We start from the raw sequence: 15,000 nt of genomic DNA, 5'->3' as shown, positions 1-15,000 counted from the left end.
GCGATCATGAAAGATCTCTTTGCTCTTTCAGTTTTAACTTTCGGAATGGCAAATGTTCGTTTATGACGATAAAAATATCTCTCGTTTTTACGTAACGGTGGTAACAGATGATGCAATCTGTGACTCTTATCGTTTACAATGTTATTAAAGAAGTCATTGCATAAGCTTCGGTGGCGTTCGTGTAGTGATACTAAATCCAGGCGAGTTATGGCTTCGTCGTAAATAGAACTGGGACATATATTTGCCAACGCTCCCTTAGTTAAGTTCCAGTTTGTGGGTCAAATACTTTGGAAGTGAATGGTGGAAAACAGGTACGGCGCAGTCCAACGTCGATCTTATACACGCATACACTTATATACAATCCCTTTTAGATGCCATGACACATCTCTGTTCCAGTCTTTTTAGAGAGTAAAGCACTGGAAGTCGTCTGGGTTTTTCCAGTTTGCGTCATGTTGTGTGGAATCGTCTTTTACTGAGTAAAGCTTAATAACAACTACAAGAAGCCATTTTTACCGTAACCGAGAAGACTTTGTATTAGACCTTCGCGGGTGTCCTCTGCGAATTTTTTTTTAACGCGCTTTGTGAAGCGTAACAGCCATAAAGTATTCCTCTATTGAAAGTTTATGAAATGAATTTTCCGGGGAATATATTTTCTTTTCCACTTTATCTAATCGAAAGAAGAGCAGGGCCAAAGAACTTTGAGCTACCGATGTCTCTCTGATCGAATTTATCGGATATCGAAGTTTAATGAGACGTTAACCGGATTCAAGACCGTAAGAACATAAACATTATCTTACACTTAACAGCAAAAGAAGATGAAACTAACCCTCAAGCGGAGCTGTGCTTCTTGCGGAGCCTGCATGTAGCTAAATCATGTTAAAATCAAGTTGTATTTTTATTCCGGAAGTCGTTTGTCAGGCGGCGAAGATCTTCATCTCTCTCGAAAACGAATTCCGGTTATCAAGTTGCTCTGAGAAACGCTAAAAATATCAATATTTTAATATCTATAGGTACAATTTTTTTTCTCATCTCAGTTTATATCAATCTTTAATCTCTGATGTATATTTAAATTTATTTGATAAATTGTATCAACCGGAATTTTTTCGCTGCTCCTTTTTAACCAGTCACGTTTCTAAGTTATTTGTCTATTTTTCATTGCTTCAGAACTCAGTTAACATAATGAAACTTCGTTAACATATTCTTGTGCCTTTGTTAAAGCGTGATCTTCCAATTTTTGTTTTTCAGCGAGGGCCAAGCGTCTTAAAAAATCAGTGCAACTTAATCTTAAAAGGAATTATGTGAAATTCATTATCCATCCTATCGTGATTGAGAAGTTTGTCCGTTTGGTGTTAAACGAATGAGGTTCCACAAGACTTTCATATTTTCAACAATAACGACGTGGGATGTAACAAACGCTCGTCTCAAAGCCTTTGGTCTTAAACTCTGAGGGAAAGTAAAGAACTTGCACATTGTTCGCGAAGTGTAGAACACATTATGCCCGCTGATGTAACTTAATTAGGTACCGTCCAAATATTTCAAAATGGTACTAGTACGCAAAGAAAAAAATCATTCCTGATTGTGAACTAAACTGAAGAATCTTTTACCTCAAACTGTTCTTCGTTATTCTTCTGACGGAGCCTGGCTTGCAACGATTGACTGCTTCGAGAAAAAACAGAGGGAAAGTTTTTCAAAAATAATTTTCCATGTCCGTATGAACGACCACTAAATACAAAAAGACTTTTCTTAGATATGGGAGAATAATTAATGATGTGTGCACACGATCTCGGAACAAAGCGGTGAAGTTGCAAATATACATGACCCGGCCAGCAGTTTTGTTTTAATACGTTCTTGCGCAACTTAATAACAAAAGCCATCTGCCTCGAGGGGTGAATGTTGAGATTTTTCCGGACGGTTTTAAGAATTAAACGTTACGTGTTTCGCATGACGTTCCAATCGCATCCGACAACAACTTAACATATATTAGGAGGTCAGTTTCGTGTCAAGGGAAACTCCTCTTGCGATTTTTCTAAACCTTCTTCCATTGGATACAAATCGCTACACACCATCTCCTTGAATACAATAAACAAAAGTGAGCAAATGACAAGAAAACCACGCGATAAGGGGTTCGATTACTATTCAGTTGTTGTAAGTAAAAGAAATAAAGGACTCTTATTTATTGTTCTGCTTTGATGTGCGATAGAAATAGCGAGATGGCAGGAACATTTAGCTTTTTTTTTTTTGGTTTCAATGCCGCGCCCAAACATCTGCGCGCGTGGAATTGTTTGTCGTACCCTGCCGGTCCTCAAAACCTGGTCATTGAGGAACAATTTCGTGATTTCGTAAATTTGCCCAAGAAAACATCAGCTTCATAAACTTTTCCCCAGGTCAGAATAAGTCTTGTGAACCAAAGCTGAAATTCATTGCTGAAACTGAGAACAGCAAACCGAAGAATCATTGAATCGAACAATCGACCTTTTGTTGGTTTGAAGTATTATGGTTGATTTATCACTGAGATGAAGATATTCATTGACAGTTCGAGCGCGAGAAAGGTCTTTCTTTTTCAATCAGAAACTTATTAGTGTAAATCATTTCAGTCACATTTGAACGGAAAGATCTCGTGGTCGCTTCCTCGATCGTGCTTTATGGTTGTCAAGGAAGAAAGTAGAAACATTAAGAAAAACTGTCCGTGACTGGCGCCTCCCCACATTATTTTTGTTTTCGAAAACGGAAGCTTTGTTAAGTTGAGAATTTCGTGCAAGTCATCACATATACTCATAGAGCGCACTGTGTTTCTAGATACTTTCCAAAGCTAAAATATTAATTAAATGATTGCATTTATAATTGCAGTCGGTAACGTTTTTTTTTTCTTTTTTGTTCTCAAATTCTCCTATTTTTCGACCTTGTGCCGTTTATGTGCCTGTCTTTATCATTTCTTTCTACTTTATTTGTATTTATTGCCGAACCACTTTGCTACGCAATCAAGTTAAGCTTTCTGTTTTTCCTGTGTTTCAGGACCAAAAAAAAAATAACGTACGCAGTTTAATTCTACTTATGTTTCATAAGTGATTCAGCGAATTTATCTTGGAATGATGCCTTCCTTTCCTTTGGCACATTGGATAATCTAGGAAAATGACAGAAAATTGCGGAAGCTGTTTTGCTCAAGAATAAATCCTTATTTTAAACAGACCACGCAATTCTTGCTACTTACAGATAATATCCTCTTTATAGGCTTCCTTCTCCACTGCAACTAAGTCATTGACAACAGCTATTGATTCATATTTAAAAAAGTCTGATCCTTACGAATGAATAAATGTATATCGAAATTAGTCCACGGTGTAACTTCTCTGTAATATTGTCTTCCTCAAATTTGTAAAAGTTGTAAGCAAATAAAATTGTCTTCGGGAAATATCTTCGTGATTTCTCATAAAAATTCAATAACAATTTACGATGATCTTATTTTTATTATTTCCGTGAGGAAAATTCAGTATTGACGCAGATGCCAACAAATAGGATTTTTCTAGAAAGTAAGTGATGGTCGAGAAAGAAGATTACCTTTTCTAATGATGTACATATGTATTCTTTGTTTATGCTGCCCCGACAAAAGATTTTTTTCCAAAGTAGATGATGGGCGTATCAGTAGATGACCCAGTTTGTTTTTGTTATTGTATATTTCTTTGGGTTGTTTGTTTACGTTAGCCAATCCCTTTTCTGGAATGAGCAAGCCTTTAGATATATCTTTTGTCCCTAATTTTTGAGACTCACGTACTAAGGGCCTATTCACATGATTCCGGAATGAGTTCCGTTCCGGAATGAAGTTCGTACTGCATTCGCATGACAAAATCGATCTGCTTCGGGGTTTGGCTTCGGATAAGAAAAGAAAGATGGCCCAAGTTTCGCGTGAAATATTGTTATGCATATTAAAGGGATAGCTGCAACGGTAACAAACAGTTTGACCATAGAACTGCTTCTCTGGGCTAAACATGCCGTCAGAAACCGTGAAAAGGTCTATTTAACCGCGCGGCCATGAGCCGAGCGCGGGTCTTGCTCTGCAATCCGTTTTTTTTTTCTTTTTTTCGTTTGTCGGCGAGCTGAACCAGACTTCCACTCGGCCACATAGTCAGTGGGACTTCCAGTTTATTCCCCAAAAAGCTGTTAAAACGTTAATGTAATTAAAAATATGAATAAAGTCCGCTCTTTATTTAAATATATATTATTTTGTGTCTTATTGAAACATGTAATCGTGACTTTTAAGAAAGAAAGCTAAGACTATTACGTCATCGGAGATTTCACAACAGCTACGACTGATGGTGCAATCGGAGATTTGACAACGGCTCTAGTAAGTAATGGTGCAATAACTCTGTGTGCAGTCGTTGTTGTCAGTTTGTTGTGCTACAGATTGATCAAGTGATTTTGGTTCTATAGTCATCAGTGAATCAACAAGGACTGCTTTGGAATATGTACTACGTTGCGACTTTAGTGGTAAGAAAACAGATAAAATTTAGTTTTGTTGGTGAGCAGACCCAAATTTCTATTCGGTCATATAGTCAGTGGCACTTCGAATCACGCAACTTATGATGTTTACCGGTATTCGCCAAAAGCTGTTAAAACGTTAATGTACTTAACAGTTTATGAATATTCCACTCTTTATTTAGTACAAAATATATTGCCTTTTTGTATTGAATACATAAAAAGCCATAACGTCATTCATGGGACGTGTCAACGCTGCAACTTTCATTAGTAGTGAAACACCGTACTAAAGATAGCCGTGGATAACGTAATTCTTGAATTATGTGACTCGTGTGACTCCTTTGCTGCCCCTTTACTCATGTAAAAAACCAATTAAATTTAATCGTGATTTTTAAGAAAGAAAGCTGTAAGTTGTTAATAGATATCCGAAGAAAGTTCCAGATGAATTAAGACCATTACGTCATAGGAAATTCCACAACGGTTACGACTGATGGTTGACATCATTTCAAGTAGTAGGCTAAATGTAGGGTGCTTTCCTTCTAAGCTTTGAGGATGGTGTGTAAAGCTCGAAGTTCTCGCACATGTACGGTAACTGAAGGAGTCCAAGTTTCAAGTTCCCTTGTCATGGCACATGTATTGTACTGGTCGTACATTGTGGGGTGCTGCAATTGAAGCCTTGATAGGATGGCTTCACGTGCCGTTACAAAGTTGACTTCCTCTTCAAGGGCATTTCCTCTTCAGTCAAGGGCATTTGAATTTAGTGGTGTACTATACTACATCTAATGTTACTGTTAACCTTTCCATGCCTAAAGTCCTCACTCAACAGTCTTACACATAACAACACAACCCCTAACTATAACATAACTACTAACAGCAACTTCACTTCATCTCACATTACCAGTCACGGCATCCATGTGTAATACTCTCGCAAGCACTCGCAAACGCTCTCGCCACAAGAGCAAGCGTGCTAAGCTTCCACTTGATCGCGCGTCTGTTATATATCTTTCTAATTCTATTCTGTCTCCCGACGAGATACCTATTCTCTCACGTGGCCTCACACTCTGTCCTACTCCTAGACACATCAACTGGCCTGAAATCTCAGCTGACATATACGACTTTACTCGACGCATACGACTAACAAAGTACTTTCTTTGACCGGAGAACAATACCACTAACATGAACAAACGAGACAACCCTTTCCATAATAAAAGTATTTGGAACCCTCCTACTAACAGAGAACAGACCCTGGATACATTAGACGCTGTTAAACTTGACATCACTACGTGTAAACCTAACCCTATTCGTGACAATCGTACCTCCTCAGAACGACAGGCAATACGCCAACTTAAACAACGACAAGACAATGTAATAAAACCAGCAGACAAGGGTTCCGGTACGGTTATTATGAATAAAACGGCCTGGTACATTGACGAATGCAACAGACAACTTTACAACTCTAAATTCTACCGACGCTTATTAATAAATGAAGACTGACATCACTGCCGACATACAAAAGCAAGTAACAGTATACGTAAACATAGTGTACACTGACGTCGGACCTCATTGACGAGAACACAAAACAATACCTCATACAACCTGACGTAAAACCAGGACGTTTTTACATCCTTCCCAATGTACACAAGCCCGGTAACCTAGTACGCCCCATTGTTTCATCTAATAGTCATCCCACTGAACGCATATCCCATTTTGTTGACGACCATCTTCCGACTAACTCTTGTCCACAAACTACCATCTTATGTCAAAGACACTGATGATTTTCCCAATAAACTCCTTACCATTGGCAAATTACCATCTAATTCATTATTAGCAACTTCTGAAAAGTGTCATCTTTATACACCAATATTCCACATAATGAAGGTATTAAACGAGATTCGAGCCCATGATATCTACGTTGCCTATGCAATGTTCTACTAACTGAGCTATGGAGCTACTCATTCCAGTGGAGCTGGTCTTTCATCTATAACCCGCATTCAAATATATATGTTGCAGGTAAAATGCGTTCTCAGGTTGAATCCGCTTTTGTCTAAGTTAAATCAGTTGGTGATCCTCACATTACGTACAATACTAGACATAGTTGGAACACTTAGCGAATGGTCCAGAATCATCGTGTTACAAGATCGTAGCTTATGCCACATCCCCCTCACCCCAATTCAATGTTATGTGAGAATTTGTCGGGCGACTGCTCGTAGTTGTGAAAATCAACATTGGAGGAAGGGGGAAACGGGGATGGGTGTTCCAACAATTGTGACGAGTATTGTAGGTTGCATACGCACTCCACCGAATCATAAAAGGATTGAAAACGGCTATAACCTTCCCTCAAGCTCTCTATTACTTATCTCAACACATCTTCTTAATGTATCGTATCATTTTATCGATTTCTGTATTGATACACTTACCCATTCAGTCTCCACATTACAACAGTAGTAAGGAAGTAAACAATTCAAAGAACTGTACTATGCACTTAGCATTTATCGGTGTAGTCGAACTCGGATCCAGATCCATAGTCCTGTGTCTTCACCACTGCACAACAACGACGAACATGCTCAACCCAACACAGTTCTTTGTGTATAATAATTCAATTGATATCCAAGTATAATAATCAAAACTAGGTTTAATATTGGCTCCAAAAAAAGTTTTTTCAATTCATCTGAGTGCATATTCAACCTAGGTAAAATGAGGATCACCAATTTAACCTAGTTAAAAATTGATTCAACCTGAGAACGGATTTTACCGGCAACACATACACTTATTTCATTCTTCAAGCTAATTTTCAGCGGTAACAATGAAGATGATCATGAAAATTGACACTTTTGAAATCGATTCCCTTTGAGGGATTTCAGGAATCATCTATGTACATTTTCCTTTTGGAGAACGTCGGCAATACAAGGAAAGTACTCTCGGCTCCGCCAGACCATGAGCATTATTCAATAAAACATATTTCATTCCCCTTAATTAAGCTATGATAAGTATCAGGGATATGACCTAATTAATTTGCACTTACTGGTAAGTAAATTGCCCAGAGGTAAGCTAGACTTACCGAATCACCCAAAACATCCTTCTAACGAAATGGAAGCCTCCGGAAAGTTACTCCTTGTATTCCCACATTATTTTCCCGTGGCTTATCTTATGTAAACGGGAAATTTGCAGTATTATATGTAAGGTCCAATTCTGTGAAAGAAAATCCGCTGCAAATCGATCTGAGGCCGAAAGGATTTCTTACGTTTTGCTAAAATCATTTTAAAGGGTTTTCCATAGCTCTGTGTATATGTTGCCAATAAATAATAAGGTGATCGAAAATCGGAAACGGCTTGTTTCTTTTTTAGGAACAATTTTATTAACTTTTTGCGGAAGATCGCCGCGTAAATTTCTCGTGTTAAGACTTAGGAAAATTGACCTGACAATCCGCCTAACGAAAATCACTGATCACTGGAACGGTGATCATGAATCCAATGATGGGAAGTCTGTACTGGGAAATTTGATTCAAAATTTAGGCCGGATAAATTCGTCTAGATTGAAAATTGTCTTAAACGCCGACAGCTATGTCAAATTATTTTCTGTAGCTGATTTACAAAAATTTTCCTTCGCTTACAGTGTTTTAGTACACCAATCAGCTACAAATTTGATGCGAAAGGAAGTAAATCGTGTGATGTAGCAGCATTTGTATGGAAAAGTATCATTGGCTTGCGATCCAAACAAAAAACGCATACATGCAAGACCGTAAGAACATAAACAGTATCTTACACTTAACACCAAAAGAAGATGAAACTAACCATCAAGCAGAGCTGTGCTTCTTGCGTAGCCTGCATGTAGCTAAATCATGTTAAAATCAAGTTGTATTCTTATTCCGGAAGTCCTTTGTCTGGAACGCGAAGATCACCATCTCTCTCGAAAACGAATTTCGGTTATCAAGTTGCTCTGAGAAACGCTAAAAATATCACTATTTTAATATCTATAGAAACACATTTTTTTCTCATCTCAGTTTATATCAATCTTTAATCTTTGATATATGTTTAAATTTATTTGATAAATTGTATCAACCGGAATTTTTTTCGCTGCTCCTTTTTAACCAGTCACGTTTCTAAGCTATTTATCAATTTTTCATTGCTTCAGAACTCAGCTAACATAATGAAACTTCGTTAACATATTCTTGTGCCTTTGTTAAAGCGTGATCTTCCAACTTTTGTTTTTCAGCGAGGGCCAAGCGTCTTAAAAAAATCAGTGCAACCTAATCTTAAAAGGAATTATGTGAAATTCATTATCAATCGTGTTTGTCCGTTTGGTGTTAAACGAATGAGGTTCCACAAGACTTTCAAAGTTTCAACAATAACGACGTGGGATACAACAAACACTCGTCTCAAAGCCTTTGGTCTTAAACTCTGAGGTGAGTTAAAGAACATGCACATTGTTCGCGAAGTGTAGAACACATTATGCCCGCTGATGTAACTTGATTAGGTACCGTCCAAATATTTCAAAATGGTGCTAGCATGCAAAGGAAAAAAAATCATTCCTGATTGTAAACTAAACTGAAGAATCTTTTACCTCAAACTGTTCTTCGTTATTCTTCTGACGGAGCCTGGCTTGCAACGATTGACTGCTTCGAGAAAAAAACAGAGGGAAAGTTTTTCAAAAATAATTTTCCATGTCCGTATGAACGATCACTAAATACAAAAAGACGTTTCTAAGATATGGGAGAAGAACTCAGTAATGATGTTTGTCTCGAAACAAAGCGGTGAAGTTGCAAATATACATGACCCGGCCAGCAGTTTTGTTTTAATACACTTTCTTGCGCAACTTAATAACAAAAGCGTGAATGTTGAGATTTTTCCCGACGGTTTTAAGAATTAAAGGTTACGTGTTTCGCATGACGTTCCAATCGCATAGGACAACATCTGAACATATATTAGGAGGTCAGTTTCGTGTCAAGGGAAACTCCTCTTGCGATTTTTCTTAACCTTCTTGGATACAAATCACTACACACCATCTCCTTGGATACAACAAACAAAAGTGAGCAAATGAAACAAAACCATGGAATAAGGGGTTCGATTACTATTCAGTTGTTGTAAGTAAAAGAAATAAAGGACTCTTATTTATCGTTCTGCTTTGATGTGAGATAGAAATAGCGAGAGGGCAGGAACATTTAGCTGTTATTGAGGCTTTCCACGGGGGGTTCTGATGTCGCTTTGTCGCTCATTTTCCAGTCCACCTGTCGCCTATTTGGCCAGAGACAATAGTCGCTGTCGCTTTTTCGCTGGAATACAAATGTTCGCTAAACGTGCTTAATTTTTGCGTCCTGTAATTTTGTTTAATTTAAAGAGTAAGCGCCCGTAAAAAAAACTTCCTTCTTTAAGATCGACCACTTTACTTTCACCATTACTGAAAAAGCCAGAGATAGACTTTTGAAAGGTTTTGGTGATCTTAGCGACCTTAACGGGCTTAGCCACAGCAGCCTCATTATCCTCGGAGTCAGAGTCGGAGTGGATGCGTTTTCTCTCGTTAAGTCCAGTTTCACTTTCGGTCCCAGAGCTGGAAGACACCAACACGTATTTTTTTTTTCTGGAAGAGAAACAGTTAAGAACGCGTCACTTCCAACATTGACTAACTAGAGGGGATTATAACTTTTGGAAGGGGAGTGAAGAGGGGCTGTATGCGGAAACGAGCCACGGAAGTGTTAATACGGTAATCGAAATACGTTATAATCAAGCAACATACTAAGCAATCGCATTATTAATTATTAATTGTTGTAATTGCCAGACACTTAAATGCAAGGATGACCGTCAAAATTAAACCCTCTCAGTAATTGTTAGTCAGTACTGCTAAACAGTGTCAGACAACTTACCTTTCCTATTTTTCCTCTTGTGGCTCTTTTTGTCCTTCTTTTTGCTTTTTTTGAGAATGCTGTGACAGCTGTCCGATTTTTTAAATATGTTTTCCCATTCCACATACTCCACGTTAACAAGAAGGGCCAGAAAAGTCGTACAGACCCGATAAAAGGTACCGAGTTGGCTTGCAGAGAATCGAACTCTGACAACAATGACCATGGCACACAAGCGACACGAACGTGACAAGCGTGTGACTGAAGTGAAGGTTCAGCACTTCACATCACCCAAAGGTGAAGGTGTTGTTTCCGCTTCGTAATTCCTCTTCTTGTTAGTCTAATCTAATGCCAGGTCAAAACATTGTTTGGCTTTACGTATATGCACCAAAAAGTACCGTAAAGGCCAGGGGCCCGTTTCTCGAAAGTCCCGAAAACTTTTCGGGCCCGAAAAGCCATCTGTGAAATTGCCAACCGCTTGTTTTGGAAAGCCGATCTTTTAACATGCTTTCAAGGTACCAAAAAGAAAATTAACTGCGAAGTTTGACAAATTAAATGCTCTCCGTTCTTGAGTTACAAAAGGAATTGTGACACCCGAAAATGGCCCGTAAAAGTTTCGGGACTTTCGAGAGACGGTCCCCAGGAGTTTAATAACAGAAAAAGACAAGCCGAAAGACAGATATAACTCTGAATCGAATTCTCATCGAAAGATTTATGACAATCGATCGTAAAAACAAGAAAATTTCTGCTGTCTCCACTTTTATGAATAAACGAAAGGTCATGATGTTTTGTCAAAGGAAGAAATTGATCACGTGTTAGGCAACCATAAAGGTGCACGTGATCACCTTCTGTCAACTGAATGAACTACGGGAAAGAATGTTGATCGTTCGTCGTTTTCAGAGTAAAACAACGTACTTTTTAGCCAAGAAACTTCCGTCTTCATCTGTCGGGTCAGGAAGCCTTTCTTGTCGGGTTCCGGAGAAACGTATCTATTTTGACTTCAGGGTGAACTATTTGCACAATTGCGAGGTTGAGCGCCCTTGTAATTGAAAATCTAAACATCTATGAGATACAAAAACAGACTTGCGAATCATCGCAAATCACAATGCTGACAAGCACAAAAGAAGAAGAAATAGTTAAGTAAATATGAAGTTTGTTACTATCTGAATGTTTTTGCGTTAAAGTAAAGAGATATATTGGCCGTTTTTATACTAGAGACACATAATCCGTCCAGACGAATTATGCGTCTCTCATGTTATCCGTCTAGTGTAAAGACGGGACGAACTATATGAGACGCATAATTCGTCTTGGACGAACTTGGGCAAACATTTTTTCTGCGTCTGTTAAATTCGTCTAGTATAAAGACGGGCACTAGACGCATAATGCGTCTGGACGAACTTTCCAGTTTAGTGCGTCTTCGAAGACGCACTAAAATAGATTCTTCGTCCAGACACATAATGCGTCTTGCGGCCGTCTTTATACTAGACGAATTTAACAGACGCATAAAAAATGTTTGCCCAAGTTCGTCCCAGACGAATTATGCGTCTCTAGTATAAAAACGGCCATTGTCACGCAAAAGATGTAATTTCATGTCACTCAAAATTCGCAAAAAAGCATGAGTTTCGTGTAAACAATCTTCTTACTGCTAAGTCGTAGTAATAAATTGGATTAACCAGGTAGTTAAAAAAATCTTGTTGGCTTCCCCAAATAAACTTCATTTTACTCTACAATGACAAAATCATTTGTCAGAGAGAACAAATTCCTGTGTCCTTGCGTATCACATTTCAACGCACGTATGCAAATTTGTTAACTCATTTTCACCGCGTCCCGATTCCTGTGAAATTTCTCTTCTTTCAAATATTAACAAAAATATTATTTCTCGTCAAGCGTTGCATCTTCTGTGTTCAAATAACCGCTAAAAAGAAAGATTTTTTTAACGATCTATCAGTAGAAATTTTTTTCATAATTTAGGGCCCGTTCGATTGACCCTATTCCGGAATAAGAATACCTGGAGTGACGATTAAAAAGGTATGTTTGGCGCGTTTCTAAGCAGCAAGGATAACAAAGATATGTTTCAAATCGAGCATTTTAGCAGATATTTGACAATTTAATGTGAATCTCCGCAAAAACGAAGGATTTCTAACTTATATTCTACGTATTCCTATTCCGGAATACGGTCAATCGAACGTACCCTTAATGAGGATACCTAAACTTCGAGCCAGGATTCGAGCTAGGATCCGAGCCAGGATTCGAGCTAAGATCCGAGCCAGGATTCCAACCAGGATTCGAGCTAAGATGAGCTTTCTCCGCTATTTATTCTCGAATTTCTCGGTTAGGTTAGGTCTCGAATCGGTTAGGTTAGGTGTATTTAGGTTGGTTCTAGTCTAGTCAGGTCTAGTTAGGGTTAGGGTAGGTCTCGGTTAGGTCTCGAATCCTGGCTCGGATCCTAGCTCGGATCCTGGCTCGAATCCTGGCTCGGATCCTGGCTTTATTCTTAGTTTAGGGACCGTTCATTTTTTATGAGAAAGGGGGGGCTGGTGGGATTTGGGGGGGGGGGGGCCACTAAAAAAAAATTGGCTTGAAAGGGGGGGCCAGCCGAAAAAAAATGAAGGAAAAGGGGGGGTTGGACGAAAAAATTAGATGAAAAATAGGATAAGAGATTTTACAAATTGAGGAAAAAATTGACCTCTTTTATTTATAGCAAATATACTAAAACATTTCCAGGGTATTCAAGAAAGCTTCTCAACAGCTTTTTATATATTTTATAATAACAGTGAACGTACCATAATAACAGTCTTGAATAGTAACAACTTTCTTTTCATTCATAAAAATGTTGTTGTCAAGCGCATATTAAACAAAGACCAGTAATTTGAGTCCTGTAATTGGAACTGACCGCGTTACAAAGGCTTTTTCTGAGAAATTTAATGGGAGGGGCATGAAACTACTAATGATGACTACAAGAGTGATGCCCCTGACTCTGAAGACGACTCAAATGATGTCGTTCTTACTTTTATCGCCTCAGATGAGGAATACGCAGACGAGCGGCCAGCTACAACACGCTCAGGACGAGCTGTAACAAGAAGAGCAGAAATTGACTTTTCATTCTTTTGAGTGATTTGTTAAAAGCAGCTTCCTAGCTTTCAGGTTTCTTTCAATAAATTATGTGAAATGTAACAAAACGAAACTTTAATGCTGCAGTAACTTTTAACACCATATGTATTTTTTATTCAAGGGGGGGGGGGGCATTCCAAAAAATTACTCTGATGAGGGGGGGCCAGGAGAAAAAAAATCGGAAATTGGGGGGGGGGGGTCATACAATTTTCAAATTACACTCCTCCAAATTCCACCAGCCCCCCCTACCCCATAAAAAATGAACGGTCCCTTATCTCACCCTTAATATTCTCTGTCAAAATTTGCACAACAATCAAAACACAAAAGTAACAACGCACGCAACAAATTTAGTCGCATTTTATTCGTTAGCAATCATCCTTTCAAATTTCAGAGACTTCGACCGGTCCGCGAATATTTTACCAGTTTTTTTCAATAGGATGTCGAAAGGCCAAGTGGATGTTATGCATAATCGGGCAAGCTCGGACGATTTAAGTTGCGCGTGTAACCAGTTATAAATATTTTTTCATAAAATGTTCCCGAATCGTCAAGTATCACCACAGAAGACGAGAACATCATTCTAAACGCTTATTCTACGCAAAAAGTAGGTTCTGGAGGTAATTTCGAGATTGAAAATCAAGTTTACGGCAGACGGTAAATACAAGAGACGCTCACCTCATTTTGACAAGAAATGCTTTACCGTTGCCCTAAAAACTATCCAGTTAAGCTGGCATACTACACAACATAATGAATTCATAAAGGCCACCTTTTCCAGCGAAATATTTTTTTAAACAAACAACATATGTGCTATTAGAGGCAAAAACTCCTTCCCATTTCATTACGTGCGTGAAGAGAAGAAACTAAATCGTGTCAAATTATCATACGCAATTGCATAAATTTCAGGACTCCCAAACCTTTTCCATGAAGAACCTTTCCCTTGAATAATGAGCACAAAATAGACGTCAAGCTTTCTTTCAAATAATTCTTGGCTGTCACATTTCCAACTATTCGTTTACCTGAAGACTGTGCAGAGTTGAATACAAATAAATACCGATAGCCAGGCAACAGAGATCACAGATCCACTTAAGGTGTTCGATTCGTTCTCTTTCTTCGCTTGAACCCATAAGCGGTGACCAGAGAATTTTCCATTTGGTTTCAGTGTTCTACATAACAGCACACTTGGTAAAATATTAGAAATACAGCTCACTTTGATTTCGGCTCGACGGGCGATAGATTGTTGTCGAAGTCCATTACTGGTCTCTTTTAAGATTTCACGTATTTGTTTTTCACCGCCTGTCTTGTTTATCCAACTGACTTTCCATTGAACTCCATAAGGGTAAATTTTGTTTAAAGATCCACTAAAACGCCATTCGCGTTACATAACTTTCGACACCATTGCAGGTTAAGTTAATCATTCTACTGTGTCCACCAGAGAAATCTACGCATTTCCACTACCCTCTCGGTCCTAAGAAAATACGTGCAGAAGGCTCTATGCACAAAGTCACTACTTAGCAGGGAAGGGACAGGCAAGACTTTTACCGACTCGGAAACCAACAAACGAAACGCATTTTCCGACTGGGATTGCCATAGTG

General features: G+C 38.5%; 2 protein-coding genes across 7 annotated transcripts in view; one reads left to right on the top strand and one right to left on the bottom strand.

The window, feature by feature from the left end:
* Positions 1 to 1,967, top strand: part of LOC138018642 (uncharacterized) — a 10,008-nt gene extending 8,041 nt beyond the window's left edge. Inside the window, exons 2-3 of the mRNA XM_068865337.1 lie at positions 1 to 311; positions 1,246 to 1,967. The exon at positions 1 to 311 is cut by the window's left edge and continues 7,884 nt beyond it. The gene's annotated coding sequence lies outside the window, so the exon portion shown is untranslated. The remainder of the gene's footprint in view (positions 312 to 1,245) is intronic.
* The window catches only part of LOC138021436 (melanopsin-like), a 58,708-nt gene that overhangs the window by 13,137 nt on the left and 30,571 nt on the right, over positions 1 to 15,000 (bottom strand). The window contains exon 2 of one of the 6 annotated variants that reach the window (XM_068868313.1): positions 1,605 to 1,659. The exons of 2 other annotated variants lie outside the window; for them this stretch is intronic. Coding sequence is in view for 1 of the 4 variants with exons in the window: in XM_068868312.1 (XP_068724413.1) it covers positions 6,885 to 6,888 (4 nt within the window). In the remaining 3 variants the exon portion in view is untranslated. Of the gene's footprint in view, positions 1 to 826; positions 910 to 1,604; positions 1,660 to 6,884; positions 7,018 to 9,027; positions 10,036 to 15,000 lie in introns of those variants that run through there. 3 more of the 6 variants (XM_068868318.1, XM_068868312.1, XM_068868315.1) reach the window with 3 other exon arrangements.

The sequence above is a fragment of the Montipora capricornis genome, chromosome 10, assembly GCF_036669925.1.
Source record: "Montipora capricornis isolate CH-2021 chromosome 10, ASM3666992v2, whole genome shotgun sequence".
Classification (NCBI taxonomy): Eukaryota; Metazoa; Cnidaria; class Anthozoa; order Scleractinia; family Acroporidae; genus Montipora; species Montipora capricornis.
The sequence above is the reverse complement of the archived record's forward strand: the minus strand, read 5'-3'. Positions and strand labels throughout refer to the sequence as shown.